General features: G+C 38.7%; 1 protein-coding gene across 1 annotated transcript in view; it reads right to left on the reverse strand.

The window, feature by feature from the left end:
- The window catches only part of NOTCH2 (notch receptor 2), a 153,355-nt gene that overhangs the window by 19,151 nt on the left and 116,518 nt on the right, over positions 1 to 17,686 (reverse strand). The window contains exons 16-22 of the mRNA XM_046645378.1: positions 16,244 to 16,363; positions 15,681 to 15,833; positions 8,242 to 8,470; positions 7,268 to 7,469; positions 5,486 to 5,639; positions 4,913 to 5,097; positions 3,144 to 3,276 (exon numbers count right to left, since the gene is read on the reverse strand). Coding sequence (XP_046501334.1) covers positions 3,144 to 3,276; positions 4,913 to 5,097; positions 5,486 to 5,639; positions 7,268 to 7,469; positions 8,242 to 8,470; positions 15,681 to 15,833; positions 16,244 to 16,363 — 1,176 coding nt within the window. The remainder of the gene's footprint in view (positions 1 to 3,143; positions 3,277 to 4,912; positions 5,098 to 5,485; positions 5,640 to 7,267; positions 7,470 to 8,241; positions 8,471 to 15,680; positions 15,834 to 16,243; positions 16,364 to 17,686) is intronic.

Genomic DNA, 17,686 nt, shown 5'->3' on the forward strand with positions numbered 1-17,686 from the left:
AGCTCTGGGGCCTGGCCCAGTGGTTAAGTTTGTGTGCTCCACTTCAGCGGCTGGGGATTTGCAGGTTTGGATTCTGGGTGCAGACCTACACAACTTGTCAAGCCGTGCTGGGGCGGCATCCCACATAAAACAGAGGAAGACCGACAGAGACGTTAGCTCATTGACAATCTTCCTCAAGCAAAAAGAGGAAAATTGGCAACAGATGTTAGCTCAGGGACAATCTTCCTCACACAAAAAATAAAAAGAAAAAAGAAAATAAATAAAAAGCTCTGCATTAAAAAAATCACCAAAAAGAAAAGCAAAAAACAATATATTGGGAATATATTTACATTTTGTATTATAGACAGCTAACCTCTGCAAAATATTAAGAACAACAACGTAATGGGAAAAAAAAGGACAAAGATATAAACAGAAAAACCATAGAAAAAGGAAAACCAAATGACTCTTAAATGAGAACATGTTCATCCATAGTGAGAAGCCAGTATGCTCATACATTGCAATTCAGCAATATCAATCAAAATTACAAATAAACATATTCTTTAACCTAGCAATTCCATTTCTGAAAATTTATTCTACAATACACTTATATACATGCAGGACTACCCAAATTTCTATCACTAGGGCACTGGTTAAGTAAAATATTGTATGCCCATAAAAGGGAATTCTGCAGGACCACAACAAATTAAGGCAGTTCTATATTTTGATATGAAAATAACTCCAATTAACTTTAAAAAAACAAGTGCAAAAGACTGTGTTTAAATATTCTATCTTCAGAGTAAGAATTGGGGTAAATAAAATAATCTTTCTATTTGGCTTCTATATACATAAAGAAACTCTGGAGGATACATTAAAAAAAGTCTAGAAAGATATAAAAAAAAGCGGTGGTTACTTGTTTGTGGGAGAGAGAACTAGGTACGGGAGTAGAGGGGTGGGAAGGAGACTTTTCACTGTACGCTTTTTCTACTTGTGTTTGTGCAAGTGTGTGTGTGTGTAAAATTCTGGACCATGTGCATATATCACCTATTTACAAACTAAATCAAAAACAAGAAAGCAAAAATAAACAAAATCAGTATGTGCTCCCACTCTCGTAGAATATTTGGTATTTAAGGTCTGCTAGCAAATTAACATAGACGCCTTATCCTCCCATCAGAATGGAACCAGCAGTCAGAAGGAGCTCACCCTCCGCCTGAAGCAAAGCAGGAGGGAAGGCAGAACTGTTATAGTGAGCCCTTGACCTGGGAACTGTAGGCATGCCCGGACCAAGATCCAAAGTTCAGGAGAACAGGAATAAAACAATCATTGTGCTAACTCTCACCATGAGGTCATGGGACTTGAGAGTCTCCTGGAATGTTCACCAATGGCCAGAGACGTCAAGCCAGGAGAGAGAACTAGCACTCCACATATGTAACCAAGCACACGTAGTATAACAACTCAATGAATCCTAAGTATGAAAAACTCAAAGTGATCCACATCTACACACATCATAACCAAACTGTCAAAAGATAAAGACAGAGAGAATTTTGAAAATACCAGGAGAGAAGCAATCTATCATGTACAAGGGATCCTCAATAAGGTTAACAGTTGATTTCTCATTTAAAAAGACACAGAAGTCAAAAAGCAGTGGGATGACATGTTTAAAGTGCTGAAAGAAAAAGACTGTCAATAATAATAGCAAAACCATTGTTTAAACCATCCTTAGCAAATGGTCAGAAGAGAGAAATTTTGTTGCTTTATGAGATGGTCCATTCTAGACCAATCTAGAAATGGTCCATATCTCTAATCAATAAAAAGTTTATGGGATAGCAGAGATTTTAGTGTTCAATGAAAATCCATGTGCTCTCCCACATTTCCCAGTCACCCTTGGATCAGGTTGAGACCGTTTTACTAATTTTGGTCAATATATATACTATAAGCAATAGTGAGGGTGTCACTTCCAGACAGAGGATGTGAAAGGTGCTACATGACCCTACAAGTCTGTCTCTTTTCCCCTGCTGTGGAGGCCTTAGAGGCCAAGAGCTTCAAATCACACTTCTAAAACACAGAGAGAGGTAGCCCAACACACTCAGACTATGGGTAACAACAACAACAAAAAACGTTGTTGTTTGTCAAGCCACTGAGATTTGAGGCCTAATTTGCTACCACTAAAATTGCAGCTTGTCCTAAACAGTACAGTTATTCACATGAACAAACTAATAATGAAACAAAATTCACTTCTACTTTTCTTTCAACTATTGATTTCTAGAGCAGAGAACAACTCTCCTTTTCACAGGACAAATCTTCAAATATCTAAAGGCTGTTTCTGCTTAGTTTTCTCTTCCCCTTTAACCTCATTGCCCAATAACTAGCCTGCTACTGGGGTACTCTTCTATCTTGCTTTAGTCAGATTCTGAACTCAAGTAAGCTAAATTCTCAAAATCCACTGAGACAAATGTCTACGACGGTATAACTACTTCCCTGACATTCTACTCTCCTTGACACTGAGAATGAATTTTCCACCACCGTGGGTGGCCTCTTACATTTCTTTCCACAGACTGCTCAGAGCAGGTACCAATATAGCTACATCTCCTCTAACAACCAACACTCCCAGCTCTTTCCTGAGGTTGTTTGGAAGCAGAGCAATGCCCATAGTAGTATGGTGGCCCCACCATCCACAGTCTAGGGTTGCATGTCATGCAGCCTTACTGCAATTCTTAGTTACAGCCTTTGGCCAACAGTCTCCTCTCCTGGGCTTATGAAAATAGGTAAATGTTTTCATTTCATTTGTTCTCCCACCTTATGGAGGCAAGACTTGGCATGCTTAAAAAAGTACATAAGCTGGTAAATGTGAATTATTTATGCAGAAGGCCACTGAGCTGTTTTCCCTTGAAGTACCAAGAAATCTTGCTAACCAGGCAAATTTTGTTGCAACATTATATCATTTCCACACTTTGTGTTTCACGGAACATAATATGTCAACACAACAAGACAGAACTGAGAACAAGAGTCAGAACATCAGAGTTAGGCAAGAGATGAGAGAATAAAATGGCTTGAATTACCAGGATTCAGAACTAAACACTTGATTTTTTAAAACTCCCTCAACACTGAAAATGGATTTATGACTTAGAGACGCCCTGGACAGAGGACAGCTGAGGCTGACTTCATACCCCGAGTGCCTGGTGGGCAGGAGCACTTGAAATGGTTCACAAGGTCGATACACGTGCCTCCATTCTGGCATGGCTGATTCTGGCACTCATCCACTTCATACTCACAATTGACACCCTGATATCCTGGGACACACTGTCAGGAGCAAACAAAAAGGATAAGAAATATTGGAGCGTTGCTGGAAACAGACCATGAGAACAAATGATATCTGGAATGTTACTGCCACCCTCTCCCCCACGCCCATCCAGCTCTTGTGTGCTTCTCTGGCATCACCACACGCCCCACTCATCATCCTGTGCAGGGGCACCTTGCAGCTCACAGGCACTTAACTCTTCCAGCTGAAAAAGCCACTTTAAAGGGAAGGCAAGGACTAAACATTCTGAGGAATATTTCAGATCTGACCCCTGTGCAAAACTTCTGTGCCTCCTGTGTACAGGTTTTCCCATCTTTAAAATATGCATTCCTTTGTATGTGATGAAGACCCTATGACTCAGTCAAATGGTATGTGTAGATGGTCGTAAAGACATTGCATTTACTGATCTCCAGATTCAGGACACTACATGTATAAGTGGGAAAATGGTTGAGATAGGGTTGAGGGCAGGGGAGGTGGGCTAGCTGGCTGTAGCAGATGTAGGGGTTCAAGGACTTTCAGGGCTGAGCAAGGAAGACGATATTGACCATGAGGGCTTTATTTGGGCAATGCTTTGACAGGTCTGCATATGGGGGAAGTCCCTCACAGCATGAGGTCGTCTGGAGCCGGGGAGGAGGGTGAGGAGAGGAAGGCAAGTGAACTCAGGGGGGAAAGTGGTCACAGGGAGGGGGCTTACATGTTTGGTGATGTCACTCAGCAGCCAGGCCAGAGAGCTCTGAAGGGCAGCAGTGGCTTGGGGTCTTTTATGTCCTGGGGCTTATCTTATCTATGCCTAGCAGATTTGGGGTACAGTTTTGCAGAATATACAAAGCAGGCAGGCTCTAAATGGCTAAAAATCTGCTTATTAGGGCTATGTTTAAAACAAGTGGATGTGTAAACATTTGAGTTTGGTGTCAGCAGCTTTTGAGCTAACAGGTCTCAGCCTGCTGCGAAGAAATAAATAACCTAGGGGACAAAATACAGAGGCCATCTTTGGCTCATTTATGAGACATAGAGAAGCAGAGCTTTTCTCAGTGTTGCTTGGTGACTTGAATTGATAACAAATTCTCATCTCTGGTGTTTTGTTAACATCTTGCTCTAACCATTATTGGCCCAAACATTAAGAAGACAGTGACATGCTCCTTAAAAGACACACACTTCCCCAAATATACACATGTAACACTTAGTATGAGGCTACAGGGAACAGGCTAACAAACATTAGTTGATTGATGAATGACTATATACAAAGATGACACAGGTCAAAGGAACACTCCTCAAAGTGGCTTCTCCTATCTCAGCTGCTATTCAGGGAAGTAAAAGGTGCCACTGGTCTGGGTGGGCCTGTGAAATGCATTCTGGTAGTAAATGTTAGCTCTGAATCCTGGAGGCAACCCTGTGGAAATGAGGCAGTTCTAGACCTCTAAAAAATATCTGACTGGAGCTATGTTAACTTATTGTACAGGGGGACTGAAAGAAACAGTGATTAGTAAACACTGTAATGGTGATTGGAACAAATATATATATATATATATATAAATTGTAAAAATAAGACATAAGCAGCTAAGTTCAATATGCTAGTGTTCACAATAGTTGCACCATCTTCTGGGAGGTCTCTGACTTCTGCCCACTCATCCTACTCACCTCACATCTGTATCCGCCAATGAAGTCGCTGCAGGTGGCTCCATGCTGGCAGGGATTGGACGAGCACTCATTGAGCTGCTCCTCACAGTAGCTCCCTGTGTAGCCTACAGGGCACTGGCAGTGATGCGAGTTGCCAGCACTGATACAGATGCCTGAGTGCTGGCACAAGCGGTCAACGGGTACCCCTGGAAACCCAGTGGAGGAAGAAACATCACAGAAGAGTACACAACACATCAGGTTCAGACCAACTAATATGCAAACTAATCTAAGCCTGTTGACACATCAAATTTTATTCTTATCTAGTTCATGACCCTCAGTACCAGATTTGTATTGAAAAGAGACAAGCCCTGAAAGTGGAATATGCCTTCGTTTCATTTCGAATATATTTCTTTTTGGAATCTCTAAATCCATTCCTCTGCCCTATCACCTTCTGTCTCAGATCCTTTTTCTCCAGGGTCTTGCCCATCCACTACTGTCTGCCCTTCTCTCTCATCCACAGCGGTAATTCGTGCCCTCAAATGCCGCTGGTCAGTCAGTACTTCAGGGAATGACCCTTCAGGGGGCAGAGCTCACCTCTGCGGTCGGCCGCCACCTCACAGGAGACATTGGGCACATCACAGTAAGCACCAGCCCATCCAGACGGACACAGGCACCGGGACTCTGCTTTTTCCTGAATGCAAGTACCTTGGTTTTTACATGGAGACCAACTACAAAGGTTCACCAGGGTCTGAAACAGAGGCATCCACATACATCAACATCCAAATCCAGAAATGAAGAAACTAAGTTACACTGCATTCTATGAAATCAAAAGAAAGCAGCACACTAATTCATCAAAAAAAAGCTCTCATCCAAGCCTTAGATGAGATCCAGTGCTCCCAGGTAATCTAATCATCTTATATAGTCTAATCCTCTTGGCTCTGCTATTTGAAAAGTTCTTACACAGAGGTTTAAGAATTTAAAGGAGCCTAATAGCTTAAGTTAGTCTCTGTATCATGATTATGTCAAGATATCTGGCCACCCTCAGGGCTAGAAAGAAAGTTCAAGCTGTCGGACAGGCCTATAACTCCCTGTGCTGATCCCACGTGAGGAATCCACCTGGGTCGTGATCAAATCTGTCTGTAGTAAACATGGGTAAAAGGACTTAAAGTCTATTAACAAACCTAAACACTGTCGAAGAACTTATTTTGAGGGAAGAAAAATCAAGCTCATGAAAAACACAAGGCAGAGAGTGCAAGCAGATGAGCACTTTCTCCATAACTCACATGTGGTGGCTTGGCCCCAGTGGAGAGGAGGGCCACATTCACCACACAGACTGTTTGTGAAAAGAGGGGCTGGGGGAAATGGGAGAGTGCTCCCCCAGCACTTGTAGTCTCACACTGAGAATAAGCAGGAGCCCAGTGAAAAATGTCTTCCTGATCCTCAGAATCAGCAAAAAGCTGTTTAACATGCAGATATCCAATATAGCCGAAGCCTTATTGGAGTGCACCCTGTAAGGCTGATTAAATTTGGCCATTTATTCCTAAATTCTTTGGAGTTCTGTTATTCTATTATTGTTTAAGAGGCAAAGTCGCATAAAATTAAACACAATGCTGTTTGGTATGCAACCTTGGAAAAGTTACTTTGTACCTCTGGAACTCAGTTTCTTCTTCCATGAAATGAAAGGCTAGACTAGGTGGCTCTGAGGGGTCCTTCCATCCTAAGAGTCTAGGAAACTGTACGTTTATACATATTTGAATTTAAAAGATATGTGAATAGCTTGGTTTTGAAAATGTTACCATATTGCAAGATATGATAATTATTACTATTATCCCCTTACATGTTGTATCTGACCTTTAAAGATTTTATTTTGCTTGTTTTTTATTTCCCATTTTGCATTTCCAATGTAAGTGATATTTCTGTGTGTGTGTGAGGAATATTGTCACTGAGCTAACATCTGTGCCAATCTTCCTCTATTTTATGTGGGATGCCGCCACAGTGTAGCTTGATGATCGGTGCTGGGTCCGTACCTGGCATCCAAACCTGCAAACCCCAGGCCACCAAAGTGGAGCACACGAACTTATCCACTATGCCACCAGGGCAGCCCCTGATATTTATGTGCTTATTTTCCACATGTATTTTTCTGCAGTTCTTGGTTAGTCTGTTACAACAATCTTATGTTTGTTAACCCGTATAATCTTGCCAGTGTCACCATTTCGGAATCCACCAGCTATTAAGAAGTTATCCAGATTGATCTCAGGGGCATCCCTGAGACCCACAGTCTTCCCTTTTAGGAGGGGCTTATTCTGCCTAGAAAAGAATAGATGTAACCCTCAGCTACTCGGAGAGAGCTGAGTGAGTGGGATGGAATTTAATTACCTGACAGTTTTTCCCAGTGTAGCCCAAGGAGCAGATGCAGCGGTAGGTACCCAGGCCATCGACACATCTTCCTTCATTCAGGCAGGGGTGAGAGTTGCATTCATTGATCTCATGGAGGCAGAAGGAGCCAGTGAAGCCCACAGGGCACAAACAAGAGAAGGAGTTAATCCCATCAACACATGTGCCGCCATTGAAACAGGAGCTAAGAAACAAACAGGGAGAGCAACATTGGCTGTGCAATCTGTTCCTCTGACCTGCTCCTTACAAAAGTAAGGTTCTTGGAATTTAAGACATTACAGAGGCAAATACTCCTGAGCACCCCAAACTCCTACATCTGGCAAATTTTACCTTTTTCCAAACTAGATTGGGTGCCAATTAGACTGAGTCCCAGCTTCCCTTCCACAACCAAAAAGTTTAGAGGAGGATTTAAAAGGCTGAGCTTATTAGAGCTTCCTAGAGAAAGTGAAGGTTTCCAGGTTTTACCCAGGAATGCTTTCTGTAGTTTTCCATGTAGTGTATTTCAAAGTCAATTTAATTTATAAGGAAAGTGCTAAATAAATAGCTCTTGAATCTAGATTTCTTTGAAAGAGAAACAGAACTTGTTGATAATAAAAAAAGACATAAATCTCCTAGAAATCACTTACATAGTGATGACAAATCTGCAAAGAAATAGGAATTTTTAAATTATCAACTGAAATGAACAAGAGACAAAGAGAAAACTTATAGCTCCCTCTGTTCCCTAAGGAAGAAATAAATGATGATTCAACTTACTAGGCTTTTCAACCTCTGACCGTTGACCAGCTAACTACATGTCTAAAAGGAATCAAGCACCTGGCAATAGGAGATGATGGCAGAATGGGACCTAAGTGGATGACTGATCCCTGCCCCACAGCCCGAGTAGTGTGCTCTGTAGTTTCCTCCCCTTTTTCCCTTTTTCCATAAGACACTGGTGCCTGACCACATAGGTTGCTCACCTCTCAGTGCACTCGTCGATGTTGTTCTCACAGTGGATTCCATCAAATCCCGCCTGGCACTTGCAAGTATAACTGCTGACATAGTCGGAGCAGGTCCCTCCATTCTTACAGGGTTCGCTCAGACACTCATTCATGTCTGTCTGACATTTATCCCCAATGAAGCCCGGAAGGCACAGGCAGGAGAAAGTATTCACTCCATCTACACAGGAACCTCCATTCTGGCAAGGATCTAAGCCATTACACACAAGAATGAGAGCTCCGAACAGTCGCTTCAATTTAATCTTAGACTCATAAAGGTGAGTGACCTGAACTGAGTCCCACTAAGAACAGTAATAATTCTGATTTTTCTGTACCTGTACTTTTAAGTCTATTTTGTCCTGACTCCTCCATTTACGAAAATGAATGCAATAACACTTGGCTGTTTGATAACTGAAATCAAGTTTACATACACCACTAAGAGTTTTGGAAAATTAAGAGTGATAAAACATGCATTGGTCCCCTACACGTTTGCAAATCAAATATGTGCCCCCAACACACAAAATCTCAGAAATATCAATAAAGATTTTCAAAAAGTGTATGTGGTGGTGGAGTGGGTGGGGTAGGACAGAATATATATTATTCAGCCCCCTGTGCCGATTGATCTTTCTTTCCTTTCTTCTCCCTCCCATCTTTCCTTCTTTCCTTTCTTTTCCATTTTTTTGTTTTTCAGATTTAGGTAGAAGTAGGAAACAAAGGGGTTTTTTTGTTTTGTTTTTTGTTTTTTTTTTTGAGGAAGATTAGCCCTGAGCTAACTGCTGCCAATCCTCCTCTTTTTGCTGAGGAAGACTGGCTCTGAGCTAATATCCATGCCTACCTTCCTCTACTTTATATGTGGGATGCATACCACAGCATGGCGTGCCAAGCGGTGCCATGTCTGCACCCAGGATCCCAATCGGCAAACCTGAGGCCGCCAAAGCAGAACGTGCGCACTTAACCACTGTGCCAATGGGCTGGCCCCGGAAACAAAGTTTTTTTCATTTCAAATATTACATAGCTCAATCTTAGAACACTTTACACTCACAACACGTAATCAACAACTTTTGAGCTACTCTCAGGGCACGGTCCTCTGCAACATATGGCATATAAATCAGAACAAGAAAAACAAGATGTAGCTCCTGCTCTTAAGGACTTTAAAACATAATTGCAAAGACAGGTCATAAACATAAAAAGAAAACTAAACACCAGGTGGGTAAAGTGGCCCCTATTGTATAAGAGGGATACGTAATGTACCTATTCATCTATTAGGCTAATTTCATTCTAAGGCTCATCTGCAATCTACAGTGGACCAATGGTAAAAAATCACATTATCACTTCTTACCCACAATACACGGTACACAGTTACTGTAATTTCCATAGCTCCTTTCAGGAAACTCACCATAATTTACTGAATTATTTTAAACTAATTGCAAATATTGCTAGTCCTACTTTAAATAGGAAAAATCTTAAAATACTGGAAATTTTGACTGATATTGATTAATGTGGGACAGGAATCCAAATAGTTGGATCTCACTCTCTTAAATTTCTCCATCAATTATAACTTGGACATGTTTTTTTCATTATTTGTCACATAATGTTGACATTATTTGTCTAGATGTCTTTCTTTCCTAACAGACTATGAGTTTCATGAATGTAAGGACTGAGTTTTATTTATCTTGGCAGGGCCAGGACCTATTTTGGTGCCGTTTAGATGATGATCTGAAATTATATATGCCGTGAATTAAGGTGCCATTATTCTTAATGCATTGTGATAACCTCATTTAAAGTTTAATGATTTAATCACCACACAAGTAACTGGGTACTGGTAAGTATGAGTACATCACAGGCATATGATGAAACTATTGAAGCTGGGGAAATAATCACCAGAAGGAAGTAGGCAGAACAATCCCTACTGAGAATAGCTTGTGTTTATGCCACTCAGGATGAAAAGACCTCCTGACAGGTGCAGCACTGAGTAGGGTCCTCATAGAATGCTGTCTCAGTAGGGAGTCATTTTAGCCCTGAGCTAAAGGCTGATCCGGACCCACCTAACAAATCTTGAAGAAAAGACTCAAAAGGACCAAACTGTTTCCAAATAATCATTAAACAAAGCTTAAAAATACTTCAAAGGTTTTTCTTTTGTTTGTTTTAATCTAGCATCCAATCAAAAATCACCAGGCAGGCAAAGAAGCAGGAAATTCAACTCATGATGAGGAAAAAAATCATCAATAGAAACAGACCCAGGAATTTCCCATATGGTAGAATTAGTGTGAGGAAAATAAAACAACTATAATAAATATACTCCAGGGGCCGGCCCTGTGGCTGAGTGGTTAAGTTTCTGTGCTCCGCTGCAGTGGCCCAGGGTTTCGCTGGTTTGGATCCTGGGTGCGGATGTGGCACCGCTTGTCAGGCCACGCTGAGGCAACGTCCCACGTGCCACAGCTGGAGGGACCTGCAACTAAAATATATAGCTATGTACTGGGGAGATTTAGGGAGAAAAAACCATAAAGAAAGAAAAAAAAAGATTGGCAACAGTTGTTAGCTCAGGTGCCAATCTTCAAAAAAAAAATATATATATATATACTCCATATGTTCATAATAAATGACAAAAAAAAACATTTATACATATATATGTACTCCATATGTTCAAGAAGGAGAAGAAAGTACAAATATGACAAGAAGAAAGATAAGGTTACAAGAAAGACTCAAATCCAACTTCTAGAGATAAAAATACAATATCTGAGGGGAAAAAATATACTGGATGGGATTAACAATAAAGAAAACACTACAGAGGAAATGATTAGTGAACTTGAAAATACAGCAAAATATAGCAAATATATCTTCAAATAACAAGATGATATAAAGTGAAACACTGAAGAAAAAATTCTAAAAAGTTAAGTAAAATAGAGCATTAGTGGACAGAGGGACAATTTCAAGTAATGTAAAAAATGTATAATGAAAGTTGTAAAGAAGGGCAAAAAAGTTTTGAAAAAGTAAATATTTTCCAAATAATGGTTGAATATTTTCCAAATTTGGACCCATATATCCAAAAAGATCAATGAGCCCCAAACAGAAGAAACATGAAGAACACTATACCAGGTAACATAAAAGTTAGTGGAAAGAGAATATCTTAAAAAATATTTAAGGAGAGAAAATAACATATAAAAAAACAAATAAAAGGATATAGCCAATTTCTCCTCAGAAATAATGCAAGGAAGAAAACAGTAGAAGGATAATTTTAAAGTGCTGGAGAGAAAAATCAACTTAGAATTCTGCTCCCTATGAAAATATCTTTGAAAACTAAGGCAAAATAAAAACCTTTCAGACACACAAAAGCAGAAAGAACTAATCACTAGGAGATAAGCACTACAAGAAATATTAAAGGAATTTCTCCAGACAAGGAAAATGATACCTGATGGAAATGCAGATCGACACAAAAGACTGAAAAACATCAAGAACTACACATATGTAGATAAATATACAGACTTTTAAATTATTTTTTAAATTTCTTGAGAAATTAATTGACCGTTTAAAGCAAAAATCATATTTTGGGGGGTTTACAATACAGATATTATATGACAACAAGAGAACAGAGAGTAGGAGTATAAATGCAAGCATGCTGCTGTAAGGCTCTTATCCTCTATACAACATCATATAATTGAAGGTAAATTTTGATGAGTTAAAGTTGCATACTGAAAACCCAACAATCACACAGACACATAAAAGATATGGCTAATATGCCAGTGGAGAAATAACAGTAATCACAAAAAATACTCAATTATTCTAAAGAAGGTAAAAAAAGAGGGAAATGGAAATAGACAAAAAGGACCAAGACAAAGTAAACAGCAAGATGGAAAATACTGAACTCATTTATATCAAAAATAATATTAAATTTAAATGTATAAACACCTCAATTAGAAGCCAGACATTGTCATGTCAGAGAAAAAAAGCAAGACCCAATATATGCTCTCTACAAGAAATCTACTTTAAAGACACAGACAGGCCTGAAGTAAAAGGATGAAAAAGTATACACCCTAACAATAATCGAAAGAAAGCTAGAATAGCTACATTAATATGATGCAACATAGACTTCAGAGGTAGGGATACTACAAGAGGTAGAGAAGGTCATTTCAAAGCCAAGACTCAATTCTTCAAGAGGACACAACAATCCTAAACGGTGATGCACTTAATATCAGAGCTTCAAAACACTACGCAAAAACTGATAGAATTGCAAGTAGAAACAGACAAATACACAATGATAGTGGGAAATTCCAAAATCCCTCTGTCAATAATTGATAGAATAAGTAGTGAGAAAATATGGGAGAGTATAGAAGACCTAAAAATACTGTAAGCCAATTGGAATTAATAACATTTACAGAACACTCCACCAAAAAACAGCAAAATAGACTTTTTTTTCAAGTGCACACAAAACATTTACCAAAACAGACCATACAGTGGGCCATAAGACATTCTTTAAAAATTTAAAATAATTCAGATCATGCAAAGTATGTTCTCTGACCACAATGTAATTAAACTAGAAGCTATCTGGAAGGAATCAGCAATAAAAGATATTTGGAAACTAAAGAAAACACCTCTAAATAATCTATGAGTCAAAGAACAAATCAAAATGGAAATTAGATAGTATTTTCAGCTGAAAGAAAAAAATGACAAAAAAATTTTCGAAATACAGCTAAATCAGTGTTTTTAGCAAAAATATATAGCATTAAATGCTTATGTTAAAAAAAAGTAGAAAGAAGTAAAATTAATGATCTAAGTTTCTATCTTAAGAAACTAGAAAAAGAACAGCAAACTAAACCCAAAGTAAGCAATGAAAAGAATAAAGGGTAGAAATCAATGAAATAGAAAACAGTAGAACAATAGAGGAAAATCATGAAACTAAAAATGAGTTTGCTAAAAAGATCACTAAAATCAATAACCTTCTACCCAGAGGAATCAGAAAAAAAAGAGAGAAGGTACAAATACCAGATATCTTATAGACATTAAAAGTACAATAAAGGAATATTATGCATGACCTATGCCAATAATTCTGACAACTTAAAGTAAAACTCATTCCTTGAAAGATAAAAAATTACCAAAGCTCAATAAAAAAGAAATAGATACCCTGAATAATACTGTATCTATTAAAGAAATTAAATTTATAGTTAAAAATCTTCCCAGAAATAAAATTTCAGGCCTAGATGTTTAGTAGAAATAATACCAATTCTACACAAACTCTTCCAGAAAATAGAAAGAGAACACTTCCCAATTTCTTCTATGAGGGCAGCATTGCTCTCTTATCAAAATCATACAAATAAAGTACAAGAAAACTGGAGAATGATATCCCTCACAAACATAGATACAAAAGTTCTTAACAAAATTTTAGGAAATCACATCCAATAATATATAAGAAAGATAATACATCATGACCAAGTAAAATTTATCCCAGAAATTTAAGATTTGTTTAACATTTGAAAATCAATGAATATAACTCACTTATGTTAAAAGAGCAAAGTGAATGGTATTACCACCTCAACAGACAGAAAAAGTCATTTGAAAAAAATAAAAGTTCATTCATTATAAAAAGAAAGAAACTCTCAGAAAACCAGTAGTACATGGTAAATTCCTCAAATTGATAGAAGGCATCTACCAAGAAACCTATAGGTAACATCATACTTAATAGTAGAAGGCTACATACTTTTCTCTTAGAATCAAGAACAAGACAAGACTGGCTTTCTCTCACCACTTCTATTCTGCATCTACTAAAGGTCTCAGCCAGTGCGATAATGCAAAAAAAAATGAATAAAAAGGTATACAGATTTAAAAAGAAATAAAAGGCATACCAATCTTATTTATTTAGAGATAACATAATTGTTTCTGTAAGAAAATCGTAGCTATCTAAACTAAACTAGAACCTAAACTAATCTAGAATAATAAGTTTAGCAAAATTACACACCAAAATTAATATTTAAAACCTTTAAAACTCATGCTATATGTAAAAATTAATGCAAAATAGATCATGGTCCTAAAGGTGAGTGCTAAAAGTATTAAACTTTTAGAAGAAATCAAAAGATATAAACCCCAGTGATCCTGAGTTAGGCAAAAATTTGTTAAATAAGACACAAGAAGCATGAACTATGAAAGAAAATCATAAATATATTAAATTTCATCAAAACTAAACTCTTCCTCTTCAAAAGAAAACCAAAACAGAAGCTACAGATTGGGAGAAAATAGTTTTAAAGCAAATATCTGACACAGCATTTGTATCTAGAATATAAAGAATTCTTTCCACTCAAAAATATGACAATCCAATTTTTCAAATGGGCAGAAGATTTGAATAGACACTACACCAAGTAAGATATACAACTGGCCAATAAGCATGTGAAAAGATGTTCAACATCATTAATAAATAGGGAAATGCAAGTTAAAAACACAGTGAAATAGCACATATACCCACTAGAATGGCTAAAATTAAAATGTGTAATCATACCAAGTGTTCCTGAGGACGTGATTCAACTGGAACTTTCATATAATGCTTGTGGGAATGAAAATGGTACAATCACCTTGGAAAACATTTGGCAGTTTTGTAAAAAGTTTAACATACCTACCACACAATTCATCTAATCTATTCCACTCCTAGATATTCCACTCCTAGACAATTACTCAAAAGAAATGAAATCATATATTCACAGACTCATTCACAGCAGCTTTATTTGTAACACCCAAAGCTGTAAAAAAGCCAACTGGCCCACTAGTGAATGGTAATACATCTAACCAATCGAATACTACTTAGCAATAAAAGAGAATGAACTATTAATACACACAACATAGGTGAGCCTCAAATAACATGCTGAATGAAAGAAGTCATATTCCTTCCCTCTCCCAAAAGAAGAGTTTGCATTATCTGATTCCATTTATACAAAACTGTAAAACTTGTCAACAAATCAATGGTGACAGAGGTAGATCTCTGGTTGCCTGGACAGGCAGGTGAAAAGGAGGGTTAAACTACAAAAGAGATGAGAATACTTCCAGGGGCATAGATATGTTTGTTACCCTGAATGACGGTTTCAGTTGTCATGTGTCAAAACTTGTTGAATTATAGATTTAAAATATTGACAGTGTACTGCATGTTAAAAATAACTCAAACTCCATAGACCTGCTTAAAAAAAAAGGAATCATAGCCTTGTCCCCACTTTGTCAGTGTAGAAAAACAGTAAGTACGAGAATGCTGAAAAGAGATTGCATTGCCTCAACTCCTAAAGCCACTAGCTTCAAAAAGATTATTAAAATACTAATATTAAAGACATGATAAACTATTAGGATGGCCCATCTCAGCACTGAGAGGCAGCTGCCTCACTGAGCTCTTCTGTGCTCCCTGGGTGTTCTCCTCTCCCTCAGGGGGTTTAGGAGCTGGCTGGCATACTTACTGGCAAGGCAGTCATCGATGTCCTCCTCACAGTCCATGCCACTGAAGCCTGGAGGACACTCGCACATGTAGCTGCCCTGGGTATTATGGCAGAGACCATGGTTCATGCAAGGCTTGGAGACACACTCATCAATGTCAATTGTACACCGCTGACCTACAACACAGGGGCAATGAATGGTCCAGTCTTTGGAAGCTGCCTCCCATACATATCTCTGTGAGGCCTGAGCTTCAGCTGGGATGGATGGGGCTACTCCATGGATATTTTCGTTGGTCTCCTGCTTTGGCAAGTCCCTTAAGGCTTCTGTGCCCTGCCAAGTTGCTGCCCAGGAGCTAAAATTCCCTGTAGAACATCATGGTTTCGGACTCAGGTTGGAATCTTCCAGCCACTAGGGGGCCCCAAAGACACGAAAAATGGAAATGCTTTCTAAGGCATTCCAGTTTCTGTACAAGGTCTGTGTTCTTGACAAAGATGGACAGGCCTCAGAAGACTAGGGTCTTTCATGTTATCTGATGACATGACCACTTTGTTTAAAGATCTTGGTTTCTCCACTCTTGTGGTATTACCTTGCCAGCCAGGAGCACACAGGCAGGTGTAACTCTCAAAATTTGGTGCCTCTTTGCAAACAGCAGCATTCTCACAAGGATTTGGGGAACAGGGAGCCAATACAGTCTGACAGTTCTTGCCTATAAAGCAAATGATAAAGTTTATGATGGAGAACTAGCCAAGGAAATTTCCCCAAATCCTATATTAAAGTATGCTCTCCAAATTCAAGTCTACGGTAGTGGTTAAGAGCTTGGAATCTGAGAGACCTAAGGTCCTTTGAGTCTTGGCTCTGACTTGATTCCTGTGTGACTTCAGACAAGTTATTTATCTTCCCTGGGCCTTCCACATAAGTAAAATGGGAATTAGGATGATATGTAACTCACAGAGTGTTTTTGAAGATTAAATGAAAAAATGCTTACAAAGTCCTTATTAGCACAGAGCCTGGCACATAGAGTGAGTGCTCAACAGCTGCTGGGTTGCTGTCATCTTCGTGTTATCATGAGCGGTTACACTGATGCGGATGCTTGCATCATTGAGGGAGTGATAGTTTCTGCATCTCCATAGCTAAGATTCAGGGGTACTCAGAAGCTCAGCCACACATATCCTCCTTCATGTGAGCAGGGAAGAAGCAACACAGCCTCCTACTCCTCATGACCTCTGCTGGCCTGCTCCAGAAGGTGATGGGGTTGATCAGAAGGCCATTAGAGGTGGGAAACTGTGAAGAAATTCTGACTGCCTCCTTATACCAACATCAACAACATGCCATGGACATCTGCCCACAAATATTTCTTGCCTTAGTATACTGAATATTAGCTTCCAGCAAAAAAATATTAAAAGAATTCTTTTATTAAAAGGAATATGAGGTTTTTAAAGTCAAGTTACAACTAACTCAATTTTAAATTTTATCAGAAAACTTTGTAGAAATAAAAAAAAAATACTATCACAAATTTTCACTGATATCCCCAACCAGTTTTTCACATGTCTGATCAGATATAGTGGCTCATGGGGAAGGTGATGCTGCTTAGTTCCTTTCATGATGGCCAAACTCAATTACACTTAGAAGCCTTAGCCATACTCAGCCCTGAAATTCTAATCTGCGTAAGCTTTAAGTCTAATATAATTCCCAAAGTTCACATGCAGCAAATTCTTTTATTGGGATCCTTATCTGAAGAAAAACCAATAGCTAGCATATAGTCCAAATATTTTTATAGTATCTGAGTAGCATGAAGACAAAATAAGTATTTTCAAGATGAGTTGTACACCTAAGTCATGCTCAGATAAGCCTATACTGTGACTGAGCATGGTGACACCTGCTCATATCTCCTTACAGCCACCAATTCTCAGTCTTCATGGACTAAGACAGATGATCTTCTCACTACCAACACATGTGACCGGCATTGTTACTATGGAATGACATTACTTAGACTGTCCTTGTCTGGAAACAGCTAGAGATCTCTGATAAC

The sequence above is a fragment of the Equus quagga genome, chromosome 18 (genome assembly GCF_021613505.1).
Source record: "Equus quagga isolate Etosha38 chromosome 18, UCLA_HA_Equagga_1.0, whole genome shotgun sequence".
Classification (NCBI taxonomy): domain Eukaryota; kingdom Metazoa; phylum Chordata; class Mammalia; order Perissodactyla; family Equidae; genus Equus; species Equus quagga.